Source organism: Oncorhynchus keta, chromosome 34 (assembly GCF_023373465.1).
Source record: "Oncorhynchus keta strain PuntledgeMale-10-30-2019 chromosome 34, Oket_V2, whole genome shotgun sequence".
NCBI classification, from domain to species: domain Eukaryota; kingdom Metazoa; phylum Chordata; class Actinopteri; order Salmoniformes; family Salmonidae; genus Oncorhynchus; species Oncorhynchus keta.
This window is the reverse complement of record NC_068454.1, coordinates 19,519,533-19,529,168: the sequence shown is the minus strand read 5'-3', so window position 1 is coordinate 19,529,168 and position 9,636 is coordinate 19,519,533. Positions and strand designations below refer to the sequence as shown.

Sequence of the window (9,636 nt, the reverse complement as noted above, 5' to 3'; positions counted from 1 at the left end):
CAAAAGAGAGAGAGGGAGAGAATGAGAGAGAGTGGAGCAGACCTGGGGTACCCAGAAGAGAGAGAGGGAGAGAATGAGAGAGAGTGAAGCAGACCTGGGGTACCCAGAAGAGAGGGAGGGAGAGAATAAGAGAGAGTGGACCAGAGGAAGAAGAGAAGGGGGAGAGTCTTACTTTGGTTTATCCATACAGAAATATACTTGAAAATAAAGTTGCCATATTGTTACTGTTGTACTATACAATGAGGGATTCCCATAATGGTCCATTGTTTGGGTGGCTGACTGGTTGGTAGGCTACAGCACGCTGGAGAGAGCACAAGTTGGTAGAATCCATCCCCACTGAACTGAGCCACTTCCTTTTCATAGTACACAACATGACTCCTCCCATAACCCTAACCTCTGGGCTTCGTTATGCAAGTCTTTTTCAAGTATTAATAGTAAATTACTTCATAAGTTAGTTTTCATGTGGTACCGTTGTCATATTATGCATTGTAGAGTTACAGGGAAACAGTGTGTTTATATGTGAGTCTGTGATGAGTGGTGACAGTGTCTGTGTGTGTGGGGGAGGGGGAAGTTGGTTTGACAGAGAAACAGCCTAATTACATGATAGCACTGAACCTCCCCACTCCTCACCCCTGGCCTTGTATGACACCCCTCAGCCTGGCTCGGTCCTGTTCTACTTCACCCCTGGTCTTGTATGACACCCCTCAGCCTGGCTCGGTCCTGTTCTACTTCACCCCTGGCCTTGTATGACACCCCTCAGCCTGGCTCGGTCCTGTTCTACTTCACCCCTGGCCTTGTATGACACCCCTCAGTCTGGCTCGGTCCTGTTCTACTTCACCCCTGGCCTTGTATGACACCCCTCAGTCTGGCTCGGTCCTGTTCTACTTCACCCCTGGCCTTGTATGACACCCATCAGTCTGGCTCGGTCCTGTTCTACTTCACCCCTGGCCTTGTATGACACCCCTCAGCCTGGCTCGGTCCTGTTCTACTTCACCCCTGGCCTTGTATGACACCCCTCAGCCTGGCTCGGTCCTGTTCTACTTCACCCCTGGCCTTGTATGACACCCTTCAGCCTGGCTCGGTCCTGTTCTACTTCACCCCTGGCCTTGTATGACACCCCTCAGTCTGGCTCGGTCCTGTTCTACTTCACCCCTGGCCTTGTATGACACCCCTCAGTCTGGCTCGGTCCTGTTCTACTTCACCCCTGGCCTTGTATGACACCCCTCAGTCTGGCTCGGTCCTGTTCTACTTCACCCCTGGCCTTGTATGACACCCCTCAGCCTGGCTCGGTCCTGTTCTACTTCACCCCTGGCCTTGTATGACACCCCTCAGCTTGGCTCGGTCCTGTTCTACTTCACCCCTGGCCTTGTATGACACCCCTCAGTCTGGCTCGGTCCTGTTCTACTTCACCCCTGGCCTTGTATGACACCCCTCAGTCTGGCTCGGTCCTGTTCTACTTCACCCCTGGCCTTGTATGACACCCCTCAGTCTGGCTCGGTCCTGTTCTACTTCACCCCTGGCCTTGTATGACACCCCTCAGCCTGGCTCGGTCCTGTTCTACTTCACCCCTGGCCTTGTATGACACCCCTCAGCCTGGCTCGGTCCTGTTCTACTTCACCCCTGGCCTTGTATGACACCCCTCAGTCTGGCTCGGTCCTGTTCTACTTCACCCCTTGCCTTGTATGACACCCCTCAGTCTGGCTCGGTCCTGTTCTACTTCACCCCTGGCCTTGTATGACACCCCTCAGTCTGGCTCGGTCCTGTTCTACTTCACCCCTGGCCTTGTATGACACCCCTCAGCCTGGCTCGGTCCTGTTCTACTTCACCCGTGGCCTTGTATGACACCCCTCAGCCTGGCTCGGTCCTGTTCTACTTCACCCCTGGCCTTGTATGACACCCCTCAGCCTGGCTCGGTCCTGTTCTACTTCACCCCTGGCCTTGTATGACACCCCTCAGTCTGGCTCGGTCCTGTTCTACTTCACCCCTGGCCTTGTATGACACCCCTCAGCCTGGCTTGGTCCTGTTCTACTTCACCCCTGGCCTTGTATGACACCCCTCAGCCTGGCTCGGTCCTGTTCTACTTCACCCCTGGCCTTGTATGACACCCCTCAGTCTGGCTCGGTTCTGTTCCAATTACTGTAAACAGCTGTTTTACTGTGGGACACGCACTATACACACACACACACACTTTTTTTCTGACCTACACCCACACACACACACACACACCTATACACACACCCCTCCCCTGTGACAGTGTGTGTTCATTCTAGCAGTATGGCTGCTGGACCTATGACCTCTTTATTCTCACGACACCCCTACACAGTCTGACTGGGATGGGGCCACACCATGGTGCCTTATGTTCCTTTCTCATCTATGCGGTTTCATTCATTTATTGGAGTCTGCTTGTTTTTCTGAGTGTGAGTGGGCATATTGTACATGTATTGTGGTAGCATGAGCTTAATATAATGATATTTGAGGAAACTGGTCCAAGTAATAAAGTAACGTTTATTGAGCTTGCTGTTGGTCTGTTTATGTCTCTGATTGGTTATACAGTGAAACAGGTGACTTCCAATATATCCTCCATCTCTCCTCCACCTCACCCTACCCACCTTGTAGAGTAGCTCCATTAACTCCCCAGGCCTATTAAAGTGACAGTGATAGCAGAGCAGGTGTAATTCTGTAGTTTTACAGCATCTGAGGTGACAAAACCCTATCTTCTCTCCTCCTTTATTGCCCCCAGACCGTCTATGAGCGTATTGAGCTGTTAAACCTGCATTTTTCATCACCAGGACCATGTCCACCAAGGCTGGGCTGCCTCAGACCATTAGACCGTTTGACTTATTCAATACTAAAGGTGCTCCTAAAACAGGCTGGTGGCTATCTGCTTTGACTGTGGTGGTCAGCTACGTGTGAGTGGATGGGCTAGTAAGACAGCAGCTGTTTCAGGTTGATTCAGTAATGGAGTTGATTTGTGTGTTGGAGATGACATATTGATACAAATTTTTTCATTTTATTTTTTTATTTCACCTTTATTTAACCAGGTATGCCAGTTGATAACAAGTTCTCATTTTCAACTGTGACCTGGCCAAGATAAAGCAAAGCAGTTCGAAACATACATACAATGCATACAACAACACATACAACAAATTAAGCACACAGTGCCCCCAAACCAGGCACAGAAACAGACGAAAATCATTACCGAACAGTTGCATTACATCAATAAAACTGATTTATCAAGATGGTGTCCTGTCACTTATGGACATCATGATCATCTCAGGAACACATTTAGTCAAATGATTAAAGTGTGTGTCCAGAACCGGGATCTGTCCAATACACACTACCATATGTCAACGTTGGTGTCCATAGATCCCTGCAGAGGAAATAAGGAGGGAGGGTGTAAGAAGAGAAAAGCAGACAATACATTCCACATGTATTGCTTCTTGTGCCGTCACTCCGCGGGAGGCTTTATTAGGGGTCCGCTCGTCTTATCTCTCACACGATATGGCACGCGCAAGAGGGTCAGCACGTGTGAAGGAGAGACAAGTCTAGAGGAGGCAGAAGGTTTCCCTGTAATCGGTCCCCTCACAGAAGAATGGCCCCTGGCATGCAGTTTACTATAGTGCATCTGATATGATCATAATATCACGGAAAAACAAGACGGACTACAGGAGCAGTCGTTCTGTCCACGAGCGCACCCTGTCCTGACGACAACTTTCTTTGTTTTCCTATAGCAGATGTCAAGAGACAACACTTCTGAAGATCTTTATCCTCAGACAATCAAGTGATGCTGCGTAAAAGTGAAAGAAAACATTAACACCTGGTTATAGCCTAGTTAATAGGCTCGTAAAATAGTTTTGAATAGTCAAACATCTCATTTGAAGACCTTTGATGGCATCACCTTTAAATCGAGTTTTTCTCGAACGTGAAATGTTGATGAGAAGGGTTGGAAATGTTTGACCGTTAGAGAAACCAACAAGAGTCACAGTTTTTAACGTGGAAATAACTCCTCAGCGGTACACCCTTCTTGGATAAAGTTCAACAAATGTATAAGGTGAGTTTAAACATTCCTACAATTGAAACAAACATTTTTGGAAGAACATAAGAACGTTTTATAGGCCTATCTGTTTCCATTTTCATATGATGATGTTTATTTTGATATGGAAATAACTCCAGTGTTGTATAATTATTTATGTTATCCCCTCTAAACTAAAAGTAACATGAAAAATATTGTGCCTTTATATAACGCGCATAAAGGATATCTCGTTTGTATATCAGCATATTCCAGACGCGCGTCATCCATTCATAGCCTACACAGCACGCGAATCGTTTGCGAGACAGATGGTCAGCTGCTCACGTGAATTCAGAGCTCTCCCAATAATTAATTTCAATTAAATCTTAATTCGTGTCTGCTGTGTTATGTGATGTATGTTCGCAGCTATCGGTTTTAATCGAATGCAGCCTGTGGAAATTTGTTCCCATGAAATGGCCAGACGAGACTATTTTAAAATGGGCAGACTAGCCAGAATTGCTCAACTTTATGAGTAGTAGGCTAATAGGCTATTTCGATAGACCCTACTACATAGGGTGTTTTAAAAATCCAGATAAGACAATCCATATGGATTGTGTTTACACAGGCAGTCCACTTCTGATATTTTTGCCACTAATTGGTATTTTGACCAATCACATCAGATCTTTTTCAGAGCTGATCTGATTGGCCAGAAAAATATCAGAATTGAGCTGCCTAATAGGCCTAGACAATGAAGTGAGTTGTTAGAATCAGCACCAAGGACACAGTGCACAACAGGAGTGCGAACATGCATCTCACCAAAATATTCTCTCACTTATAAAAATCTAATTGTCCACAGAAACCTAACATATTCTCACCCCTGATCTCTCCTCTGTTATAAGACTAAACCCATATCTCTCACACAGGGGTTGTTGAACCTTTGGTCTGAAAACTGATCACAGAACGGACTGCTTGAAGATGATGCTAAGTCCAGACCAGCCAGATGCCGGGCTGCCCACAGAGACCCTGCTGAACGGCATCAAGATGGAGTGTGCCCCCATGCCTGCGGAGCCCGCAGAAGGCCAGGGCAAGGCGCGATCTCTGTCCATGCCTTCCCTCAGCAGGGAGGAGAAGAGGAGGCGGCGGCGTGCCACAGACAAGTACCGGTCCGCACACGCCACGAGAGAGCGCATCCGCGTTGAGGCCTTCAACGTTGGGTTCGCAGAGCTGAGGAAACTTCTCCCGACACTTCCGCCAGACAAGAAGCTGTCCAAGATCGAGATCCTCCGGCTGGCAATCTGCTACATCACCTACCTCAACCATGTGCTGGACGCGTAGGGCAGGCGTTAGGGATGGACATCTGTCAGTGAAGGAGAGAAGACTGAACATGGGGAAGATCTCAATTGCAAACTCTTCGCATCCTCTCTCCTTTCTTCTCTTCTCCTTCTCAAAACTAATTGGATGAGAAAACCAGAGGATCCTCCTCTCTGACCGTCTCCTCCAATGGGTTTTGAAAAGGAGACAAGGAGAGAGGAGAGAGGACGCAAGGAGTATGTAATTGAGATCTTCCCATGGAGACCGAGAAAGATGGACATTGTTGCCACATATCTGGCCTCGGAGCCCTGTCGTGCCTATTGTGTCTGCCGAAGTCCCCTGGTGTGGTGCCACTGGGCCAGGGACACATAATAAAACAGGACCTAATGTCTCTCTGTCTTTCACAGTGCTGTGATGGAAAGAAACTGCTGCCCCTCTGGACTTCCCCACAGACGTATTCAGTGCTGCTGCTGAGTCACCTCAATCCAAATTTGTTTTGTCAGAAAATGCAATAATGTCGGGTTGTCCTACTTCTTGTAGGCCCATGTTCCTAATATTGAAAGGAATAGTACTGTTAGCTTATAGACTTTACTGCCAGGGCCAAACTTCTCTCCATGGACAGGGCTGATTTAAAGGACCTATAGCTGCAGAGATGTGCTGAAATCAGCACTGATGTTCACAATAGAATATAACTGGGCACTTATTTACAGAAAGTAGTTGTTTTATATTGTGTTCATTGTTGGTTGTGGATTAGGCCTAGTAAGTTATTTATTTGTCAATGAATGTTTACATTGTGTCATGTCTTATGTCTGGTCTTTGCACATGCATATGGATATTGTTGCTCTTTAATTGCAGTTTTTATCAGATTTGATCTGTTTAACATTTTCCCCCAAAAATGTGAAATCCTTGTTTAAGTCCAAAGGTTGCAAGGGAAATTGCAATATTTCGTTTAGTATGGTGAGACAGTCTCAGATTTAGGCTGACAATTTAATTGTTCGAATTTTCGATTGTCCCGAAGTTTGTTGGTTTCGTGCTTTTTTTAGACTAACATTTTTTGGGTGACAAAAACTCCATAGTTTACTGTAGCCAATACCTGCTTTCCAAAGATTGCTTAACATTTCAGGGCGTCCTTTCATAGTAACCCATGGATATGAAACATATCATCAGAATTTGTTCAATCAAATAAACCGATTTTTAAGTTAAAATATTCTTAAATGTTTGGTGTTGTATGGACATTTTGAATAGATAGACGTTCAGGTGGAATTTCGAAAAACAAAAAAATCTGCTAACGATGTGGGTGACGCCAGGGTATTTCATATTTTCTCCAGATTGGAGAGGCGAGGTCTGGGGCACTGGGCCAGTGTCCGAGCCGGAGCTTCCCTCCGTAGTCGGTGGACAGACGCTCTCCCCACGGACCGGGCAGGTGTTCCTCCAGACGAGCCGAGACAACCACATTACGGCCCATCCGTCTGCCACGTCCCCCGGGACACGGGCGGGCACACGCACACACACGCGCGCACACACACGCGCATTTAGGGAGAGGTGACTTGGGAATTATGGACAAGAGAAAAGAAAGCATATTGGCTGGACAAAGAGCTCATTCGTGACAGAAATTTGTAAGTCGCTCTGGATAAGAGCGTCTGCTAAATGACTTAAATGTAAATGTATGTAAATGTAAATAATAATGACATAGCCTACCGTTAATTATTTGAACATTGATAAATAATTCGACCTAAAAGCATCACAGAAAACCCTACATGAAAAACATAAAATATTTATAAACAAACAAGATTTTCTACATGGAAGTTCATATCGGTTTTGTGAATGCAGAAGAAGCATGTTGTAGTTCTAATTCGTAAGACAACAAAAACTATTGAAACAGACTGCTACTTTGTTCCAGGTAATTCATTACAACTAAACAATACAAATATATATAGGCTATAGGCTACATCAAGTAACACCGGATAGCTAGAGAGCTTGCATTAACTAAATGCCAGGAGAGAATCAAATGAAATATCACATAGCCTACATATATGAAAGGGAAGTGAAATGGGACAACTTATCAGTTGGACAACTGAATGCATTCAACTGAAATGTGTCTACCGCATTTAGCCCAAACTCTCTGAATCAGAGTCAAGTAATACATTGTATCCTATATGAAGTCATTTTCATCTATAGTCAAACAAAAGCATTTCTTTACATTTTCCACAGACCACAAAATGTTAATTACAAATATCATAAAGGGATTCTATCCTTTCTTCTTTTTCTTTTCTTTTCATTCCATTTCACATTATTGTCATCTATCCATTATAACCAGTATTGGTGTGCTCTCTCTCTCTCTCTGTCTCTCTCTCTCTCTGTCTCTCTCTCTCTCTCTCTCTCTGTCTGTCTCTCTGTCTCTCTCTCTGTCTGTCTCTCTCTCTCTGTCTCTCTCTCTGTCTGTCTCTCTCTCTCTCTCTGTCTCTCTATGTCTCTCTCTCTGTCTCTCTGTCTGTCTGTCTCTCTCTCTCTCTCTCTCTCTCTCTCTCTCTGTCTCTCTCTCTGTCTGTCTCTCTCTCTCTCTCTCTCTCTGTCTCTCTATGTCTCTCTCTCTGTCTCTCTGTCTGTCTGTCTCTCTCTCTCTCTCTCTGTCTCTCTCTCTGTCTGTCTCTCTCTCTCTCTCTCTGTCTCTCTCTCTGTCTGTCTGTTCTGCTCCGTGTACAACGTAGAACACCAAAAAAATAATGTATGCAGAGCAGAATTAGGCCGATACCCACTAATTATAAAAATCCAGAAAAGAGCTGTTAAATTCTATAACCACTTAAAAGGAATTGATTCCCAAACCTTCCACAACAAAGCCATCACCTACAGAGAGATGAACCTGGAGAAGAGTCCCCTAAGCAAGCTGGTCCTGGGGCTCTGTTCACAAACACACCCTACAGAGCCCCAGGACAGCAGCACAATTAGACCCAACCAAATCATGAGAAAACAAAAAGATAATTACTTGACACATTGGAAAGAATTAACAAAAAAACAGAGCAAACTAGAATGCTATTTGGCCCTACACAGAGTACACAGCGGCAGAATACCTGACCACTGTGACTGACCCAAAATTAAGGAAAGCTTTGACTATGTACAGACTCAGTGAGCATAGCCTTGCTATTGAGAAAGGCCGCCGTAGGCAGACATGGCTCTCAAGAGAAGACAGGCTATGTGCTCACTGCCCACAAAATGAGGTGGAAACTGAGCTGCACTTCCTAACCTCCTGCCCAATGTATGACCATACTAGAGAGACATATTTCCCTCAGATTACACAGATCCACAAAGAATTCGAAAACAAATACAATTTTGATAAACTCCCATATCTACTGGGTGAAATTCCAGTGTGCCATCACAGCAGCAAGATTTGTGACCTGTTGCCATGAGAAGGGCAACCAGTGCAGAACACACACCATTGTAAATACAACCCATATTTATGCTTATTTATTTTATCTTGTGTCCTTTACCATTTGTACATTGTTAAAACACTGTATATATATATAATATGACATTTGTAATGTCTTTATTGTTTTGAAACTTCTGTATGTGTAATGTTTACTGTTAATTTTTATTGTTTATTTTACTTTATATATTATCTACCTCACTTGCTTTGGCAATGTTAACACATGTTTCCCATGCCAATAAAGCACTTGAATTGAAGAGAGAGAGAGACATAGACATAGAGACATAGAGACAGAGAGAGAGAATTATTGCAAATAGGTGAGTTTTGTGGTGCAAGGCTGCCCTCTGTTGGTCTATAGAACTACATGTTCAGCCAGCACCAGCTGGTCAATGATCAAATATAATTTTATTGGTCAGGTAATATATAACAATTTCACAACAATACACACAAATCTAAAGGAATGGAATTAATAATATATACATTTTGGACGAGCATTGTCGGAGCAGCATAGACTAAGAGACAGTAGAATAGAATTCAATAGAATACAGTATATACATAGGAGATGAGTAATGCAAAATATGTAAACATTAATAAAGTGACTAGTGTTCCCTTATTAAAGTGGCCAGTGATTTGAAGTCTATGTATATTAGGGCAGCAGCCTAAGGTGCTATTTAACAGTCCGACAGTCTGATGGCCTTGAGATAGAAGCTGTTTTTCAGTCTCTCAGTCCCAGCTTTGATGCATCTGTACTGACCTCGCCTTCTGGATGATAGCGGGATGAACAGGCCGTGGCTCGGGTGGTTGTTGTCCTTGATGATCAGCAGCTCTTTAAATGTGAGTGCATTTTTTAAAGATGGGAACATACACAAACAAACTGACTAAGGAGAGTCTGGTA

At 44.6% G+C, this 9,636-nt stretch overlaps 1 protein-coding gene across 1 annotated transcript; it reads left to right on the top strand.

Annotated features, from left to right (window-relative positions):
• Positions 1-3,481: 3,481 nt before the first annotated feature.
• Positions 3,482-6,525, top strand: LOC118366470 (helix-loop-helix protein 2-like). Its single transcript, XM_035749100.2, has 2 exons — positions 3,482-4,051; positions 4,933-6,525. Exon 2 carries the CDS (start codon positions 4,985-4,987, stop codon positions 5,342-5,344), a length of 360 nt encoding a protein of 119 aa, XP_035604993.1. The 5' UTR covers positions 3,482-4,051; positions 4,933-4,984; the 3' UTR covers positions 5,345-6,525.
• Positions 6,526-9,636: the final 3,111 nt, after the last annotated feature.